The sequence below is a fragment of the Paralichthys olivaceus genome, chromosome 23 (assembly GCF_024713975.1).
Source record: "Paralichthys olivaceus isolate ysfri-2021 chromosome 23, ASM2471397v2, whole genome shotgun sequence".
Classification (NCBI taxonomy): domain Eukaryota; kingdom Metazoa; phylum Chordata; class Actinopteri; order Pleuronectiformes; family Paralichthyidae; genus Paralichthys; species Paralichthys olivaceus.
In genome coordinates, this window is record NC_091115.1 from 5,347,148 (window position 1) to 5,367,724 (window position 20,577).

Sequence of the window (20,577 nt, forward strand, 5' to 3'; positions counted from 1 at the left end):
TCTTTTGCCAGCGTGAATTCAACGTGCAGCTGAAAGGTGTTCCGACTTTGTGAAACATCTAAAGTGAATATCTGTTGTTTGGGTGTGAATTCTCTAGATCCTGATTTATATTTGGATAAGCACCAAACTGCACACGCACGTTCAAATCAGCCAATCACCACAGCCTTCACTGATACGCCCCCTGTTTGAATGAAGCTCTTTTGTGTTTCTTGTGTGTCACGGTTTCTCACCTGTGTGCGTTTTACCTGTGCCTCCTCTTGACCTTGTTTCCCAGGAGGCCGCTGTGCTAATTTGTGCTGTAGCTCCCGCGTCGCCACCCTGTGACTGCGGGCACAAATATCCATTCACATCATCCATACTATGCAACGTCTGCTCATTCCATCCATCAAAAACTGCTACTTTTTCCATTAGTACTTTTATTTTGTTCAGGACACCTTAGCTGGAGCCCCTGCTCCGGAGAAAGAAAAAAAATATTTGCTGATATATTAAGTCTGCGCTATGGTAAGTGCTTGTGCCTTTAAGTGATGAGAGGTTGTTTTTTTTTTTTTTATACAGCATTTATATACAGCGTCTATACATACAACATTCATACCAGTATGAGTGCTGTGGGCATGCCAGTCCACGTACACCCTCCAAACTCTTAAAAAAAAAAGAAATAAAAGGCAGGAAAACATTAAGACGTACATACACGCGATAACAAGAGATTTCAGAAAGCACCAGGTTCAAGTTGAAAGGAAAAAAAAAATAAGAGCATGCATATAAATCTTTGGGAATGGCTTCTGTTTAAAACATACATGGTTTATTCTACATTTATAGAAGCTATTTTCACCTTTTTTTAATTTTTTTTTTAAATGGAACGACACACAGAGGGAGAAGAACGGGTAAGGGGGGGGGTGGTAGTAGGTGGGGGGGAGGGGGACACCCAGAACTAAATCAACACTGAAGTAAACACAAGAAATCACAATGTGATAGAAGTCACGGTTGCTTTTATCTCTACTTGAATTGAGCACAATACAAATAGAAACGTTGAGTTGTTTCTTTCCTGGAGTGCAGCGTGGTGATCTTACACTCTGGATGCTGTTCCTAGTACACAGGTGATATCTAGTACATTCTAGTACACCAGCTGTTAAAGGTAAAACACAAGTTGACCCCCTGCTGCCTGCTCTACAGGTCAGCGCTCTCACAAGTCAGAATGGAGAATAGTCAAAAAACTGGGACATACAACAGCAATATGTTATATTCCACTGAGACAGATTTCAAATCTTTTTGGTTTGGGTTCATCTCTGAATTTCAACATATTAAGCACATAAATATGCTGTGGCGCGAATGTGAGAACATATTTCGTTAACGTTTGCTAAACTGGTTCTACTGTGAACGTGCTGTGAGTGAGAGCGTCACCGTCGTATGCTGGTGTTTGCTGTAAGCCGTGTACGTACTACTGTTGCAAATAATAAAAATGATATGTTGTGTTTGAGGTCCATGTCCACTAAAGTTTTGAAACGAGTGCGTGAGTTATTGACATCATCGTTTTGTGGGGGAGGCAGTGTCGGTAAGGGGTCAGTGTTGTGGGGCTGCGGTCAAACACGCACGCTTACAAAACTTTCACACACTCATTTACAAACACACACTTCCTTGCAGAGGTCGCGCGGGACGCTCTACTTCTTCCTGTAGTTGCCGAGCTGGATGGCGGAGCGGTCGAAGACACAGCGGAAGGTGATCGGCTGGACTTCCCAGTAAGGCACGGGGTTGCTGAACAGGCTGATGCCGGAGTACATGGCCTTCTTGGTGTTGAAGCCAGGGGGACAGAAGTCCTCTGTTCCCACAGCGGCAATCTTGTTGACATGGAGGTAGACCACCTAGAGGAAGGATTTAAATAATGACAATCTTCCATCACTGACGAGAACTTGGATGGCAGATAAAGAAGATAATAATATGTCAGGAAATAAATAATGACGGAGGATGTTTCACTGAAAACATTGATTAAAAGAAAAAAGGACTTCCTGTGTGAGGAGACTCTGAGATACCAAAGAGTTGAAGCTTCACGTACAAAAAACAGGAGCATCTAAAAAAACGTAAATGAACATGAGAGCGTCTGAAACACATCCTGCAGCTGAGCAGGGAGAACACGCAGCAGTGAGGGGGAAGAGAAAGCTCCTAGAAATAAGAACAAAAGACGGAAAGCGCCACAAACTCAACGACACAGACAATAAAAGTCGAGTGCAACGCCACCAGATCCAAAATTATACACAAAGAAAGGTCATAATGAATTACATTTGGCATCATATCCAATGGAACAATACCAAAGACACAAAACAGGCTGAGAGTGTAAGAAGATCACATGAACATTCAAAACTTTTGTAGATTTGTAGTTAAAATAAGAAGCTGGAGTCTCTTAGGAAGATCAAACGCACGGCCGTCTACCACGTGGGTGAGACAACAGGACACGTTCGTCAAACTGAACTCTTTAATCCGCTCCATAAATTACAACGTGAAATAAAAACTAACCGAAACAACAACGTGACAAAGATATGCAGCTTGGTTAGAGGAGATTCAACCTTCTACTGTTTAAATGATGTTTTAGGTTATTTTTTAAATCAGCTTTAGATTTGTTTTATTCTGTTTCCATTGTTATATTCCAACACTTTGCTGGGAGCTATTTCCTCGTCCACACTGGTACACCAGTTAATAAATGTTTACTCGAAGCTTAAGTTAAAAGATCTGGAATCAGGTTTGTTTTCTCTTCTGCCAAACACTGTGATACATCGTACGAGAAGCTCCCGACACTCTCCTCAGTAAACAAAGTAAATCAATCCAGGTGAGGTTTGTTACTGACGTATTTGATGACTGGTGATCGGGCAGTGAGAAGCTAAACAAAGCAAAAGCAGCAAAGGGAGGATGAGCTGTGTGTGATCAGACTTCAGGAAATGAAATGAGCAACATGACTGTGATTTGCAGAAACGAAATGGTTGCAACAATCGTCCTGTGATCATGTTGTGTATTCAAAGGAGCGGGCGCCGCACCTGGATGTACTTGTGGTCGGGCAGGCCGGGGGGGACGCTGGTCAGAATGTTGTTGTCGAGGTGCAGCTCGCGCAGGTGGGGGACGTTAGCCAGCGTGCTGTTTTCCACAGAGCTGATCTCGTTGTAGCTCAGACCCAGTCTGCAGGAGAAGTCAGAAGATCAGACGTGTGCGAAGAAGAAGAAGAAGACGAGATTGTCACATCAATTTCTGACAAATCAACGTATTCAAGCTGCAACAGAGACACATCTTTGTTCTGGTAGTTCATGTTCATGATCTTACAAACACACTTAAACCAGTTTAATGAGCAAACCAGTTATTTTGATTATCCAAAAACTACTGTTTAGGTTTTGTTGTAGAGTAAATCAGACGAAAGCTGATGGCAGAGCCGGCTCCTGAGTGAGACTGAAACATCTCACACAAAGTGGAAAACTGTCAGATGATATAAACAGCACAAGAAATACATAATGCAAAACACTAACATATGAAAAATTACCTTTGAGATTTCATTAGGAATCAAAAGCAACACCACAGAAACTTTGCTGAACAACAGCAGCGTCTGCAGCCTCAAGTAATTAACTCTGTTTGGCTCCGAGTCTGAGCAGTTTAAACGGTTTTTAATGGACAGAAAACAAAGTGAGTGATTAACTGGCGTCGTCTCACTCACTGAACTGAAATATAGCTCAGCTTCATTTTCCTCATGATTTCCAGTTTCCCCAACCAGAGCAGTGACTGCTGTGACAGAACACCAATCTCCATTTTGAATTCTTGATGTTTTAGACGTTGTCTTGTTGAATGTTGGAGTCAAACTGGTTTTCGATGATTTATAATTTATTTTCAACTGATCTACACTTCAGCATTACTCTCTCACCTGCTGGGCTCGATCTGCTTGTACTAGTTACGTTGTGCAAGAACATTCAGGGCACACAGTGGTAATGACAGTTACACTTTTTCACACAATTCTTCAGTCAATGTAATACATGATGACAATCGAGACCGGTAGACATCACTTAACGGTAACAAAGGTAAATTTAATGTGGAATTATTCTGCCACAGTTCAGGAAGGTCAGACGCTGAAAGTCAAAGTCAAAAGGAAATCGTAAGGTTGACGTGGATTAACGTTTTGAGAAGAGGGTGATAAGTTTCAGTACTTAGCCAGGTTCTTCAGGCCCTTGAAGCTGTCGGCTGTCACCTTGGTGATTTTGTTTCCGTCCAGGTGGAGCTCAGAGAGAGAGCTGGGAAGACCTGACAACCCCCGAGACAAAGATCACAGTCAAACACTGAGAGATGACTCAGGAAATATTCCTCTTTATCATTGTCGCTTAAAAAAAGGGATGGAAGCATGTTTACATAGAAAATTATTGTTATCGCAATTTGTTTTTGAGACGTTGAAGTTCAAATCAAATTACTTTAAAAATACTTCTCATTACATGAATCATTTTATTAAACACATGTGGTGTGAGAGGGGATTGTTTCGAATCATTACGCAGCAATTTCTTTCCACTTTAAGCCCTTTGTTTTACTGCAGACTGAAATCCATGCGGGCATTCTTTTGAAAGGAGATTGTTGTTTTTGGCCGAGTTTAACTTGATAAAGCCAAATTCTTTGTGGAAAAAGATATCAGCCGCGTACCTTTGGGGATCTCTGAGATGTTCGTGTCTGCGATGCGAATGTAAGAGACTCTTTTCAGGTCAGAGAAAGCACTGGCTTCGATTCCAGCGCTCTTCAGAGGGTTGGACCCGAGCTCTGAAAAAAGAAAAGAAGCGCTTGAGACCACAGAAAGAAAGAAGAAAACAGCAGTAATGGATCACATCTATGGAGTTAATTCCCTTCCTGGTGTGTTACGGGAAGCTGAGTCACGAGTAAACAAAGTCTTGTGCAAGAGAAAAGCTTGTGTTTGAAACACAGATTCCAGAGCAGATTCCCAGAGTTGTCACGGTGGGATCATGATTCTCACATTATTGTATTCTAAGTGACCAAATCCACACTTTCTTCACTCCCTGCTGTTTTGACTTTACCACTTTAATTTGTAGAACTGTAAGTTTGAAAAGTCAGAGGTACAGTACGCTGTGGAAATCTGGCCTCAGCAGTGAAACGCTCAGAATCAAACCTTTCTTCTACTTGTGTTTGTGGATGAGTCTCATTAACCATTGAGAATTGATATTCATTGATAAACCTTTATTTCAACACCTGATTGGGAGTTTGTCTTTGTAGAGCAGCTCTGATCAACACTGAACGAAGGCTGATAATGGAGTGTTGTAAAAGATTTCCTCATTGACGAGCAGCAAGTTCTTTGTGAAGCCTGATCTGTAAACTCGGCGGAGGACTCCTTTCACCAAAGAGTCCAGGATATATGAGGCCCAAAGACAGAACCAGCTATGACAATGAATTCCCATTAGTCACATCTGAAGACCCGAGACGATTTGTTGAGATGGAGAGAGACTGAAAATATCTGAGCAGTCCCCAGACACGTCTGTCCTGAGGCCCTAAAAATAAATCTAGACCCTGGTTCCTCTGGTTAAAACACAGGTAGAGTTAAAAAAAACAAACAAAAAACGTTCCCAGTAAATTTATTGTGGTGGAAACAGGTCACACGATTCATTCAGATGTCCTTGTCTGAACCAACCTCAGAGAAAAACACTGGTTTCACCCTGAGTAAATATTTGTATCATTCCTGCTGAGCTTCCATCCAGAGATCCTGGACATACAGTTCCTCAGAGGATGTGATGTACTACTGGAAAATATCCCCCTCTCTGTCAACCCTTTCCACTATCCAAACAAATATTCTTAAGCACATCAGGAAGTGTTTTTAATCCCGTACCCATGACGATGATATGGGACATGCCCTGGAAGGAGGCCTTCTTGATCTTGGTGATGGCGTTCTCGTGGATGCGGAGTTCCTGCAGGCTCTTGGGCATGTTGGCGGGCACGTCCTTCAGCATGTTCTTGGACAGGTACAGACGCTGCAGCTTGGTCAGAGGGCTCAGGGCCTTGGCGTGGATGACTGTGATTTTGTTGTTCACCAGAATCAGAGCCTATATTAGAGGAATACAAGAGAGACGAGATATCGGTGTTTAACGTGATCGTGATCTCCAGTACCATAGCGTTAACTAAAGTCCCACAAGTAAAATGGCGAGGGATAGAGATGAAAGCACTAGCAATATGCCATATAGTTTTAGATTGTTACTCGGTATCGGCCGACACACAACATCCAGGTATTCGAACCTACTTCGGGGGGGGGACAATCGTATCCGAACATCTCTACTCAAAAGATAAATTCAAGTCCGGCATTAAACATTTAATGGATTAATGTGGCGGAGTCAAAACTCTGGGTATTAGTTTACAGATTTTTTTCCAAATCCAGTCTGTTTTTTGTTAACATCACCGTTTATAACCCAATTTTATGGAATCTGAACCACTTCTTCCCCTCAGAAACAATCATTGCTGCAAAAAGCACCACAAGACTGTAGAAAATATGCACTTTCCGAATTAGATTAAACAAAACATCTGGAGCTCAGCGGCTCAATGATACCCGAACCTGGTGTCTGCTTTGTTAAAATGGACGGCCAGGTTTGAGGCTACTTTAAGTTAATGCATTTTCAGAGGAATCCCAATCCTGCTGTTCCACTCTTGTGTAAGCAAGCCAACGTAAGGTATGTGGTCCATTCCCCTTGAGAGGCCAGTTGCATTACAGTGGAAACAGCCGCAGCTGTCAGACAGAGGTATTTATTGCGAGCACGAAAGCTGCAGTAGTTTGGAGGTGTGGGGCTGCGAGACTGTACGGCGTATGGGTGAATAGTTTCCATGCACCTGGTGACTGGGGGATTCTATGCTTCTGGTAAAGCTGGGAGGACAGGAGTGTTGGGCAGGAAGAGGAGGAGAGAACTCGGGGGGAAGATGATTGATGGTTATCGATTGGATTTACTCTCCGAGCTGTGAATTGTTTGACAGTGTTTAGGCAACACACTTATCTCAGCTGCTTACAATCTGTCCACACACACACACACAAACACACATGTATATTTCTCGGTTTCTCTTGTTGCATCTGTTTTATTCTCATGGTGATCATCCGGTTTTCATAATGAAGAGAGGCTGCAGTGAGTGTAATGGTTACATAAGACCACATTACATAACATTAGTGACTAGAATGGCACTCAGTGGAGTGCAAACCTCTGCCAACAGTCTCCTTGAATTCAATCAAGCTGCACCAAATATCAAACATGCATAGAAATCTGTTCTGTGAATGTTTCTGATTTTCTTTTAAGAACCATGATTTATTCTTTGGGAACGACGCACCATCTATAGCAGTGTTAAAGAATCTGCACCAAAATTCACTGAGTTCTCCACTGAGCCGTGCTGCATCCTTCCACCAAGTTTCGTGGAAATCCGATCAGCTGTTTTTCGTGAAATCTTGCTCACAAACAAACTGACAGGGGTGAAACCATATCCTCCTTGGCAGTAACACAGTGAACACACATGCAGCTCTGCAGACGGAAAGTAAAACGTCTCTTACGTGCAGCCCTTTCAGGTTCTTGAAGTCGTTCTCCTTGATCTCAGTGATCTTGTTGTTCTGCAGGTCCAGCAGGGTGGTGTCGGAAGGTATGTCTTCAGGAACGGCCTTCAGACCTGGTGATGAGGCATATTGTTTGGTTAAATGTGGGCCACTGTTTGTGCGGTAAAGTCTAAACTTAAACTAAATATGTTGTTTATTAAAGCATAAAAATAAATTCTGTAGAGAAGTACTTCAGATTTTTAAAAAGGTTTTCTGAGACTTTCAGCTCTTTTAAACTCTCGTGAACCCAAACTCATATGGACAGAATCAGAAAACTGAGTTAAATGGCATTTACAGTAGAAACACTCAGAAATAACAAGGTCTGCTTTGTCAGTGTAGCACGCTACACAAAGTCTCAATGACAGGGTCTTATGCATGGTGGGTTTTATGGTGAAGTCCTTCAGCGACCTAATAACATTTTGATGTGCTCTGAGGCAGAAATGGTCAAAATGGACCTTAAAACAAATTTCCTTCAGAGTGAGCATAAGCGCCTGCATACCTGGACACTGAGCGAACACTCGCTCGTTTAGCTTGGACTTGAATTGTGGTAGTCATGGCTGATGTGACACAGAAAATAGCATCTGTAGTGAAAGTCTGTTTGGCTGACGGGACTGTTTTTAAAAACGGAGTGAAGGCAGCTGGGAGTTACTGTGTGTGCTTTAAGGCATCCGTGGTAACACAAAAAAAATACACTGAGATTCATGATGTGCAGTTTACATTTCAGAGGAAGAGGATAGAATAAACTGTTTAACGTTTTGTCCAAAGAGCTCGTGAGGACTTCTGTTAAAGCTCACCCAAACATTGCTTTCAGCAAGGTTTGTTTTTCTGTCAGCTCGTCCAACTCGGCAGTGGATGACCCATAAACCATCACAGCTGTTTGTGGTCACCACCATCATTACAGCACCGCACTACGTACCTCTATGCTATCACTGACATTTCTCATTGTTCTCTCGGTCAGACTCTCTCAGCCTTTGCACTTTTGAATATTCTTGTATAATCTGTTCTCCATTTTGTCTCAGTTAAACCAATTAGCTAGAATTATTTTCTGCAGATGTATTCTTGCCATTGTGCAGCTTTTAAATGGGTCTGTAAAAACGTGTGTGTGGAATCAGTGAAATTAAAGATATGTAAATGCTTTTGGTGAATGGATTTTACTTAAATATTACCCTGATTGGTTCTATTCTAAAAGAGAGTAATTGGGATAGAGGGCGAATGATTGCTTTGGACTAGACAGGACTGATTTCAGCTCTTTCTGTGTTTATGTAACATCCTGCTCTGGTCCGGTGCTCTGGCCCAGTGAAGACGTCACGTTAAGGCCTGATTGCCTCATAGGTTAGAGTGAGTTTGGAGTTTTTGGTGGGTCATCCAGAAGTGTGGGTGGATGTGACTGCACATCTTACACAATCACATAAAATCGGGATTTTTCAATCCGTCTAATGGCACATGAGTAAACTTTACATTTCTAAGAAAGAACAAAAAGCTGTTGTTTGAGTCACGCAACAGGAAATGTAATCACAACTCATTTGAACTTGGGCTAAGTTTTCTCTTCAATCATCCTGCCAGAAGCAGATGCACTGGGAAAAACCGAGCTACACGTATCCGTGTGTGATGGTGAGCAGACTCTGCCTTGCACAGGTCTGGGTGTGTGTGTCCAAATAAATGCACATGTTTGTTCCTGTGTGTGTCTCGAGTGTGTGTTTGCGTGGATGCCAGCAGGTCTGGGGAACAGATGGAGGAGTGGGGCCGACATCGCCTATGCAGAAGTTGAGAATCTGGCCAATGAGCTGCATCTCTGGGGGAGAGCTGCTGCTGCTGCTGCTGCTGATGGCTGGGGCCCCGGCAGCAGCGCTGATGTAATGGAACCAATCTTTTCCTGCACATCACTAACTCCAACTGTCTGTCGCTCTGACTCCTCCGCCACCTGTCTGTCTACATCCTCTATGATCCTCGCCTCATCTGTGTCCTGAATCTGTAGCATCTTTCTCCTGAGATCGCGTGTCAGAAACATCAACACCCACTTTGTATTCTTACATGGGCTCACTCTGACATTTTATGATGATGTTGGCAGGAAAAGTTCCAGGAAATTTCTAGAACAACTGACTCAGTCATTTGCGATCCCACATACAGACTTTCAGAGAAAAGTTTGGTGCATGTCTTCTCTTTTTATCTTATCCTCCCAGTTTGTCCATCTGTGTCAGCCCCCTCATCTTCATCTGTCTCCTCGCAGCTTGTGCCCCTCCCTTTGCAAACAAAGGCTGAGCAAAAAAACTGCCAAACCCTACTGTGTTGAGAAGTGGCTGTACGTAACCTACAAGAATAAATGAGGTCAGGGACGTTTCTGTGGCCAAGTTTATGGGATGACTCAAGCTCTTCTTGTATTCGCTATACATCAGGTTAAACAAACAGAACTGATCAACTCCAAACTTCGACAATCACAACTGAGTAAACTGTTGTGACTGTTCCTGGAACAAAAAGCTGACGTGCGGATAAGCGTTACATTCAGAGACAGGTTTTGGAACATTTGAAGATTTGTTTCAAGACTCTCCGGGCTAACCTTTAATCTTCATCGTTGTTTTCGAAAAACATTTTGCCAAGAGAGAGGAAATACTGTAATTGTTACAGGAAGTGGAATAAGACTCACATCTGGGAGCATTTAACTTATCAACACTGGTGTCATGTACTCTGGGGGACGTGAGTCTAATGCAAAACATAATACACCCCTGGAATGACCCCGTGAGTTAGGGTGGGTGGCGGAGACAGGCAGGCTTGTAAAGCCAGAGACTTTCACATTGGACGCAGACTCAGTGTTTTTAATGAACCACTAAAAAATGTGGAACATTAAAATTGTAGTTATTGGTATAAATGATGAAATGAAAGTCTATGACATAGTGTGTGGGATCTGTTCTGTCTTTATGTCACCCTGATGATTTCTCCAGGACAGACTGGAGCTCCTTAATCTTTGATTTAATGTTTTGAATATTAAATTTTGAATAATATTAATCATCTACAATTGTACACTTAAATGGAATTTGCATGTTTACCAAATGAAATAAATGGGACCATACAGTTGTCTTTTCTTACCGAGGTCAGAGCACTGGATCACACGGAGGTGACACTGGCATCTGAAGGGGCACTTGGGTCCATCAGGCATGGGAGGGAAGCTCAAAACTGGAGTTATATCACCCGATCCCGCCTCATCCTCCATCATGAAGTCTAGGAAGCCAGACTGGCGGAAGGGCAGAGCCCAGCAGGCGGTGACGAGGAGCAGAGAGAGACAGGCCGACCTCATGGTGCTGCTAGCAGGGAGCCTGAGGACGAGAGGACACAGTTCAAAGGTTTGCGTGGAGACAGTCTGTCTGTGATTAGTTTGTAAACTACTTTGAGTAACTATGTGTTTCTGATTTACTGTCATAATCCAAAGGAAAAGAAAAGAGGGAAAAATAGATTTTCAGCGTGGCAGCGACTCAAAGACAGAACAAGAGACACTGACATGAAGTCCAGAGAGGCAAAGGTCAAAGGTGAAGGGTTGGGGGCTGGAGAGATAAACACTTGGGTGAAACAATTTAGTGAGGTCGGCTTAATAAGCTATTTAACAGTGCTGTTTTTCAGCAGAAGGTCAAAGGTGACAGAGCAGAGGTTGGTGCGAAGCCAAAACAGAACTCTGTGAGAAGTTTAGGGATTTTTTTTTTATAAGACAAAACAAACAGAAACTCAAGACTGCTTTTCCAAAAGTAGTGATGCCACTCCTGGTGTACTTCTGGTTTGTCTCCAATAAGTGGTTCACAACTTACTTAACTTATCATCAATCATTTTTAGCTAAAAAATAAAATAATGTATACATTTTTCTCAAAGCTGAATTTTTTTTTTCTTTTCTTATCACACTGTGTGTTAATCGTTTATTAAAAATGAGGTTAAACTTCATGATCGACAGCTGAGACCGACTCGTGATTGGTCAAGCACATGTAGCGCCGGGTCCTTGATACAGCAGCTCCACACCACGATGGCTACTGCACAGACTCTGGCTCCAAATGAGGTCGAAAGAGCAAGAAGGTGTCGCCTGCATCTGTGAAATGTCTGTAAAATGTGTTTGCCAAGAACTCCATGGTGTCATTGTGTGTCAGAAGATACAGTAAGGAAGAGGCAAGCGTCCAGAGTGAGTGGGAGAATCCTGCTTCTTCATTTAGTCATCTATTTCTAAACCCAACCACAACCCTTTTGAACCAAACACAAATTCAAATCCAGATTGTACATCCACGCAAAACTCCCTGACCTTTTAACATATACACACACACACAAATACACAAATACACACTCAAGTCTCAAAGACCTAGCAATCTGCTTGTCAAGCGTGAAGCCAAAAGCTGCTGCTTCCCTCTCGGTGCCACAATAATTGAAGGGCGGATTTTAGCCGCGGCTGCTAACAAATGATTTGGGAGCAGTTGGTCTGCAGCAGCCCTTAACCTGAACATTATGACTAGGATGATGAAACTGACCCAAAACCATGGTAGTCAAAAGTCATTCTGTACCGTTTCATATGATGTACATCTTCATTTACTGTGTGTTATTTGTGTATTTTAAGAACTGGGGATAAAGAATTAAGCTCATGTTTTAAGTCTACAGCAGGTTGTACATAGTTCTTTCTACGTTTACGTAATGTACGTGTTTTTCGTGGTCCGTTTCTCGGAGAATAAGCGAGAAAGCAAGAGACGGAGAAGTGCTGATGTAGAATTATACAAGTTCGGGTTACATCAGGTCACAAGGATCACGGCTGAGAATGACTCTCTCAACACAAACTGTAATTATAGTCCTCGTCCACAAAACAGCCACCGCTTTGACACACTGTACAGCTTCAGGCCAGTGGTTACAGTGCTCGCATACAGTATGACAGAACTTGAAATCACTTCAACTCAGAGGAGACCTGTGTTGGATGGGATATCTTCGCCTTTTAATATTTCTATTTTGTTGCTCTTGTTCTGTTGCTATGAAGTAGAAAAACTTGGAAAACACAGAATAGGGTGATTTCATGCGTCGGAACTCTGAGCCTAGAATTGTGTCACAACAATGTTTAATGTCTAGAAGCAGTTTTTCCACTTGGAAACATGGAGAATGTTCTATAGTGGGAGGCGCTGAAAGACAGATCCCTGGTCTGTACGTACAGTAGATCCAGAGGACACACTGTTCCAGCCTTCAACACACTCAGTAATCTTGGCTCTGTTGGACTCTCGTATCTCAGCTGAAAGCTCAATCCAACCAAAACCCTGTCTGCAGACTTGGCAGGAATGTTTTGCCGTTCTTTTGGATTCAGCGACTTCAAGCGCTCTTGGGTCCATCAGTGCTTGTAGATGCTTTTGATGGTTCATTTTATCCTGAAAAGATGCCAGATGGGTTGGGCTCGTCTTGTAGTACGATATGTTCATTGCCAATAAAAGTATTTGGGAGTCAGTTTATCAAGCTTTCATTGTGTTGCCGGTGTCGTGAACTCCTCACATCTGGCACATGTTGCAGGGTAAAACATTCAGGATTATCTACAAAGCCTGTGTAGCGTCAGCTCTGCTTGAAGAAGCAGCGATGCACAGAAAATAACAGAAGGTTTCGCTGCTCATTGCTGAACCGCATCTCCCTGCTCTGACCCACGACCACGAGCACATAAACAGATATACAAGCACATGAGCCCTGATATATAGGATCTCAGAGGGTCCATGTGTCCTGCCATCAATCCATCAGTCTTTGTCTATAAATGATTCAGCAGCTTTTAATGTCAGCCAGACAGGCACGAAGAAGAAGTCTCAAACTAAGCTCTGGGAACATTTAATGGCTGCATCATTAATCCAAATAGAAGAGTTATTACTTTGTCATTAGATGCAGGAGTTGTTGATCATGACAATAAACAACATTTTGAAACAAAACCAGGAGAAAGGAATGGGAGAGATTTTCAGGGATTATTATTTGGGACATTAATTAACTATGTTTAAATGCAGCTGCAGAATAAACTGTGGCATAAATATTATTGCGTCTGTGGGTTTTGTATGGGGCTGGAGGGCTTTAATGGCATTTTATAATCATTAAAGTTGCGAAGTAATGTAACATGCAAGGATAAAGGCTACTCTACATTCAAAATACATAAAAAGCATTTTTATTCTAATGCAACTTTTGAATAAACATTTAAATCCAAAGGTTTTCCCAGCAGGGATGCACCTGTGAAGACGATGCATGAGACAACCTGCTGCGCCCCAGGCAACACTTCTTCAGTACCAATCTGCTCTAATGTGTCAACAGGCCCTGCAGGAAGGCTGCACACATGCAGACACACACACACGCACCCTGAAGAATCTACAGAACATAGTGTGTGTGTGTGTGTGTGTGTACATGCTAAACCCAGAGGGCTGTCAACACAGCATGCTGGGGCATGACTTGAACATGTGGGCTCCACATCTTGCCAGTATCAGCATTTCAAAGAAGATTCAACTCTCTGTTCTGAGATAAAAGTCCTTCTTTTCTTCATCATTTTGAAGTGTACAGAAGAATCCTGGTGATCAAATCAAAAAAAATTAAACCTCAATATTACAAAAGGTTTCAGTTTTAAATCCTGTAGCTCAAAAAAAATGAGCTGACAACTGATCTTTTATTCAAACTCGTGCACATCTCAGATGAAAGTTATTTTTTGAGTTATTTCTTGAAATAATTAATAATCAAGTAATGGTAATTACTTGATTTTGATATATATTATTTTTTTTAAAATGGGTTTACCAACTGTAATGTATCAATTATCAAACATATGCACAAATCAAACAGCAGTTTTATTTACAATGTCAAGAGTAATTGCATTGACCTGTTTATTTTGAAATAAAGTTTTTTTTCATAATGCGTCAGCTCAGTGTTGCTTCATTCGTCCAGTTTCACATCATAACACAGCTCTGAGCCAGTTTACAAGATGAAAATGGGACAGGCTTTATTCACAAGAAGTAGACTGACACTAATCAGTGCAAATGTGGCAATAACTGGTTCAAGTTTCCTACTAATGGACAAATGTCACAGTAAAAACCCTCAAACATGCACAAATTGGAAAATCTGCTTGAGCAGCAGTAACTGTTGGAGGAGGATGCATCCAATGAATTTGGTCATTTTATTTTGGACCTGATTCTGAAAAAGTAATGTTTTGTGAAACAGGATTTACTTGGAAATGCAATGTGCCATGTTCCTCTGAACTTCAATCACTGGTGAAAAGATTCACTTAGCATCTTCAACTGCACTGTGAATGTTGAGGTGAATGTTGAGGTGAATGTTGAGGTGAATGTTGAGGTGAATGTTGAGGTGAATGCTGGTTTCAAAGCATTCTAAAGAAAGTGAAAGGAAAGTACAGAAAGTTCTGCACATAGGACGATGGGAGGTATTGAACATTTCATCAAAAAGCAATAAGCACAGATGTTATAAATTTTTGTCTGAATTCCCAAAAGATTTGCAGTCTACCATATCCCAGAAAAATGTACGTGGTAAATGGTTTGTATTTCATCTCTCGGGTCTCCGAAACCTGCGACTTATCATCCCGTGTCTGACAGAGAAAAAAAGGGGCGGAGGGTGACATTTCCTGCGGCGACGGCGGCATCCTTGTCAACTCTCTGGTCTCCTTTTGTCTCATCTCTCTCCCTCTTCCCTTCCTCCGCTTTCCTCCCCCCAAAGTCTGGCCCCAGCATTACTAATGATTCCCAGACAGGAAGCAGAGCTCGCATGAGGGAGTAAAGTAATTTTCCCTCCTTTGCTTTGTCACTCTCTCCTCTTTGTCACGGCCTTTCACTGAAATCACCGAGCTTAGAAAATCAACGAGACGCTGGAACGACCACCACGTTAGTGAAACTTTACAAATATCTGCAGATTATGCACCAGGTTTTGGTTTTAGTGAAAGAAACCATGTTGTGATGAAAAAATAAAGCAGACACCAGCTATCATCCCACTCCCCACCCATCCACAAGCCTCCATCTACCTCTGCTGCACGTCTGTCAGCCATGAATCACTGAAAGGTATTTACAAGGCCACAGGACATTTAAAACACGTGTGGCCCTTTTAACCCATCAGCAAATGAATGTGAGCTCCCCTCCCACATGGTTGCATAAACACATGCTCAGACACATACGGCTGATTGATAACAATGCTGAAGTTTTTCTTAGGAAACGTGGTTTTATGAGTTTTCTCTTTGGCCGTGGTCTGAGGAGCCAGTGGTCATTATTCTCAGCAAATGTCTGATATATTGGGGGATTTTGTAAGTGAGAATGTGCATCTGAAAATATGCAAAGACGTGGCCAACAAACAATTTCAGAGCCAAAACATTCTTGTTATAGGGGTGAGGCCGACACAGTTGTGGCTGGAAAAGAGCTATCCATGCTCTTATTAATGCCTGCATGGGATTTTCTGACTTCAAGAATGCTAAAGACACTCCCTTTGATCAATATCTTTTCTTTATCAGAAAATATTAAAACACGTCTGTTGTTTGGAGCCATAGCATGAGAAAGCGAGCAAGTGGTTAAGCCACAGTTTAGCCGTTCCATGAGGAGAGCTGTCGGCATGCCATCAACCTCAGTCCCATTATCAACAGTCTGCGCTGCACAGACGTGGACAAACTGCCCAACCCTCTCTCCCTTTCTTCTCTTTCCATCTCCTCCTCCCAATTAAAGCTCTTTCCTTCCCTCCCATAGCTTATGGTATTTCTCTTTCACTGTCTGACCCTTAAAACGTTGGCTAGAAAGACTGACATGTGGAACTTTCCTGTATTCCAGTGAGCTAAAAGGAGGAGAAAAAAAGCCTTCATGGCTGATGTCCATTCAATTCCATTGTTCTATTGCTCTTTTTGACCCAAAGAGTTGATGTCCAGATGGAAAAAATGCAGCCCCTGAGTGCAAATCTGGGCCTTGTCTCGTCCAATGCTTCCGTTCACTCATTCCTGGTTCAAATGCTAAACATCTGCTCAGCTTGACTCAAAAATATGAACCAGTGAGGTACTTTCATTGCTTTGAGTATAAGTTTGTACAGTGTTTTTGCTCCTTTTAGCCTTTATTCTATTCTGAGTTCAATCTATTTTGTTTGTCTCAAGTTTTTCCCTTGTTCAGTTTCACTCAGAGCAATTCGCTGCAGCTGAGCCTTATTAGGTTTTTCTCCCTGCTGGCAGTAAGGATGTAATGAGTTAGCTGAGAGTTGTGTGGTGGCTTTGCCGGGAAGTCTTCAGACCTCTCTTTGATAGAAGAAGCTGTACCATTAAGGGATTAATGGCACTGTGTGTTGCCAGGTACAGCTTTTTTTCATCTCCTCTTCAAAGACCCACACTTTAAGTTGCCCCTAGCAATTTGGGTCCTGTTCTGCTCCTGTGAAAACACAGCAGCAACCGCCACAGTGGGCAGAGAGGGTTCATATTGAGACGAACAGAGCTCCAGAACAGACAGATAAGAGATTGGGGTTAGAATGGTCTGGATGCAATCTAAAATGAACTACTGAGGTGGAAAGTGTCAGGGGCACTAGAACTAACAGCTACTCCAGTAGAAGTCTTGTCACGCAGTAATGGGTTGAACCAACACAAAGAAATCCTCATGGTTGTTTCAGCTTTTCTTTCCCCTCATTTCTGTGAGACTATCCAAATGCCACAGGGTAAGAAAGAAAAGAGAAAAGGGGCAAAACAAAAAGAAAAGATAAACGTGGAAGCAAGCAAGATTTGCAGATAGAAAATCTAACTTTTCAGCCTGGCAGGGTGTCAACCACTTGTCATTATGAAAGCAAAACAATTCAAATTCACTTGTGCATGCACAAAACTAACACACTTGAGGAAGGCAGCTCCATATGGGTTACATCCAAACAATCAACAAACAATTGTCCAAACACTTCATTTGGTCAATTGCCACAAAAAGCAACAAATTAAAAAGCTGCAAACTGTAAACTGAAAATATCACATGGCACTCAGTGGTGGACACTTTAGAGATACTTTGCCTCTAGGCCAGAAGAATAAGGTTTTTTTTGGCAGAGGGGTGAGGTACCAGCATCAACAGCCCCACCACACCCCCTTCGCTAGCCGCTGGTCTTTTCACTGAGCTGCATGCAGATTGGACTGGAAATGATTAAGGTCTCTCATCACAAAGCCAAGAGCGTTGTGGGAACAAGACCTGGCAACATATTTGGAATATTCACAACACAACAAACACACACAGAGACACACAAACAATTGCACACAGGAAAAGCTTAGCACAGAGGTAAAAGCAACATAATGTATGAAGAATCAAACATCCTCAAATGCATCTTATATATAAGAAATAAAATAAATCATCTGCAAGCAATGTGACTTTTAAATGATGAATAATAGATCCTGTCATGTTTGCATTTATGCAGAAAGAAAAAAAATTAGCAAATGTTTCTCTCCCTCTTTTAAAATTAGTCCAAAGTGAAACCTAAGTCCTGATTTTGAACCTCATTAACACCACGACTTTTGCTCTGGCGGAGCTAAAGGATTCACCTACCTGTTCTCAGTAAAAGTGAGGCAAAGAGAGCAGAAGTGGGCGAGATGAGCCTGACTCCCAAAAATCCAGTCGAGTGGGGGGATGAGACTGTGAAGTGGCTGCGAGGGCCTATGGGGTAATTGGACTCGGAGCGCGTGCAGCCAAGATCAAGCAGGTGTGCTCTGTCACAACTAGGGGAGGAGAGAGAGTGGGCGAGTGAGGAAGGGAGACAGAGGGGAGAGAGAGGAGAGAGACAGAAGGAGGGAGGGGTCCAGCCGTCGAGCTCCTCTCAGGACCGAAACAATTGGTGGAGGACTTCCCCCGTTCTCGCTGCGTGCTCCGAAAACAGCTGGAAATGGAGAAGGGTGGAAGAAAAAAAGAGTGAGAGAGAGAGAGTGAGTGAGAGTGCAGAAAAAGGAAGACAGGGAGAGGGAGCAAAGAGAGAGAGAGAGAAGAAACAAGGAGAGAGAAGAGAGGCAGAGAGTTGGAGTTTAAAGCAGAAAGCAGTGATTGGACTGGCAGCCACGCTCACTGTGACATCTGGTAATGATAGGTCCTGTGTGGAGCTTTGCTGAGAACTCTGCACACAAACCCTTTCTCCCTCTTTCACACTCACTGTGCCATTCATCCTCTTTCAGACACTACACAAAGCACCACAAACACACACCCACTAGTTCCACTATCCTCACAGGAACACTATAACAATCAGTTCCCCATCATCCCATACACTTACTCTCATCCTGATGGACACCTTCCCTTCCCTGAACCATGTCTTCATGTCTTAAGGTCCTCATGAGGAAGACAAGTCCCCACAAAGTGAGTGGGGACTTAGGTGCACACACACCATGCTGTGGCCGAGGAAAACTTATTTTACATCATCCAACTAGAGTTCAAGATACATGACCTGCTACATTAAGATCCTTTTAAGATTTACTTTATTTTTCAATATGATTTTGTAGCTGATGCATGAGGTGCATTTGCCATTCAGTTAAAATAACCACAGCATTACAGTGACACTTAGATCCATTTTATGCAACAAAAAGAAATATTAGGCCCTTGCAACATCTCCAAAGCGTTATGAAATTGCATCTCTGTTGTTCTGAAAATTCATACTCACTAATCTTGACTTCCCTATCTGTGACATTTCGTATGGTGGTGCTACAGGGAATGTCATACGATCCCCAAAGCGATTAAGGCACAACTTCCTGTATTGTCATTGGACGTAAATCTTGACCTTGTGCATGTTGAACTGATCCTGCCAAAGCTGGATCTAATCAGGTCAGCAGTGGGGGAGTGGGGGTGCAGCGGACTGTTTTTTAACCCCGAGTGAACCAGACCTCACTTTATCATCGTGACTGGATGGCGTCAGGGGGCTACTGTGTCATGCTGGTGCACGAATGTTTGAAGTTTAACTTGTGCTTTAGTTAATGTCTCCACCAGCGACCAAGGCTCTCTGCCTCTACCTGCTCCATTGATGTAATTTACTCTGGTTCATAAAACCAGCTAATGACCCTTGACTGGAAATGACGATCCATGAATAAAGACTTTAACTTAGTGAACACTATTCCAGTGAAAATTCAGACTTGCGCTCTAAAGTTAAAATTATGCATTTAGTTGACATCTTTTGGAATCATATGCAATCAAACACATCTCTTTGAAAAACCTGCTGACAGAAAACCTGTTAGAGAAAGTTTTGTGTGCGTGATACTTTTTGTTTGATGTAGTTCAGAGTTCTTTTTAAGTGCGCAAGCGACGGGAGATTAAACAAAGACACCTGTCACACCTGTAGTTGCTGAAGATCTCGTTTCCTCTTAGATAATTTACACTCAAATCTATTATTTATGTCTCAGAAAGAATACTGTCTACCTCACACTGTTCTCTGCCTCTATCTTTGCTTCCTCTTTTGCTCTTTATCTTCAAGGCTAAAAAGGATCAGATAGCAGAAGAGCAGGTCTCATCCTGTCTGGCCTAGTCTCTCTCAACTCCACTGTCTTTCTCTGCAGGAGGCAAAGGGCAGACCAAAGTTGAATAGACCCCAGATGAAGTAGTGCATCTTAGTCTCAAGAAGACGGCTTTTTAGTAGAAGTCATTTTGTAGAAAATAATGACCTAAGCTGCCATGAATTTTGTTGCCTGAGGTCCAAGCTGTAATCCTCAGCAGACCCAAAGAAGCTCAAATTGAGTCCACAGAAGGAAGAGAAAGAGGAAAAGACCAGCATGGAAAAAGGTCAAAGGCCAAGAGGATTATAGCATGACGTGTAGTATTGCATAAAGCCAGGTGTCCAATGCAAATGCTGAGATCATACCAGGAAAATTTGTCAATAAGGGTCTCAAGAGTGTAGAAAATCCTGTGTGCGTCCTTCAATCTGTGACAGATGATGGAAAGTGGGCCCTTGATATTAGAGGGAGGGAGCAGACACATGGCTGTTGTGGAGATGTGGACGAACTGTGGGGATTTAACCTCTGAACTTCTGGTTACTGGGTGGCCGCAGCAGAAGAGGCTAAGAGAACACATAAATCCTGGAGCTGGAATTGTTGT

At 42.5% G+C, this 20,577-nt stretch overlaps 1 protein-coding gene across 1 annotated transcript; it reads right to left on the reverse strand.

Annotated features, from left to right (window-relative positions):
• Positions 1-532: 532 nt before the first annotated feature.
• dcn (decorin) lies at positions 533-18,465 on the reverse strand. Its single transcript, XM_020092215.2, has 8 exons — positions 18,061-18,465; positions 10,652-10,878; positions 7,532-7,644; positions 5,840-6,053; positions 4,651-4,764; positions 4,170-4,263; positions 3,021-3,159; positions 533-1,856 (listed from the first exon to the last, which is right to left on the reverse strand). Exons 2-8 carry the CDS (start codon positions 10,857-10,859, stop codon positions 1,656-1,658), a joined length of 1,083 nt encoding a protein of 360 aa, XP_019947774.1. The 5' UTR covers positions 10,860-10,878; positions 18,061-18,465; the 3' UTR covers positions 533-1,655.
• Positions 18,466-20,577: the final 2,112 nt, after the last annotated feature.